Here is a 218-nt window from a genome sequence, read left to right as displayed (position 1 = left end):
CAGTGTCCGGCCCCCAGCGCCCGGCCGGTGACAGGCTGCGGCACGCGTGCCAGCAGCGGGTAACACCACGCCAGCAGCATGCCAGAGAGCACTTTGTGCACATCACCTTCCCAACGGCCAGGCCGCCGACCACCGAGAGGATGACCCCGCAGACTTTGATCACCAGGGTCTGCAAAACAGAGATGACAGGGATAGCGCAACACGTGCGGGGCAAAGCG

The 218-nt window shown here is 65.1% G+C and overlaps 1 protein-coding gene across 1 annotated transcript in view; it reads right to left on the bottom strand.

Moving 5' to 3' along the window:
- The window catches only part of LOC118451634 (H(+)/Cl(-) exchange transporter 7-like), a 22,568-nt gene that overhangs the window by 7,407 nt on the left and 14,943 nt on the right, over window positions 1-218 (bottom strand). The window contains exon 10 of the mRNA XM_035889692.1: window positions 107-169. Coding sequence (XP_035745585.1) covers window positions 107-169 — 63 coding nt within the window. The remainder of the gene's footprint in view (window positions 1-106; window positions 170-218) is intronic.

This window comes from Egretta garzetta, unplaced genomic scaffold (assembly GCF_000687185.1).
Source record: "Egretta garzetta isolate BGI_Z169 unplaced genomic scaffold, ASM68718v1 scaffold372, whole genome shotgun sequence".
NCBI classification, from domain to species: domain Eukaryota; kingdom Metazoa; phylum Chordata; class Aves; order Pelecaniformes; family Ardeidae; genus Egretta; species Egretta garzetta.
This window is presented reverse-complemented; position numbering and strand designations above follow the sequence as displayed.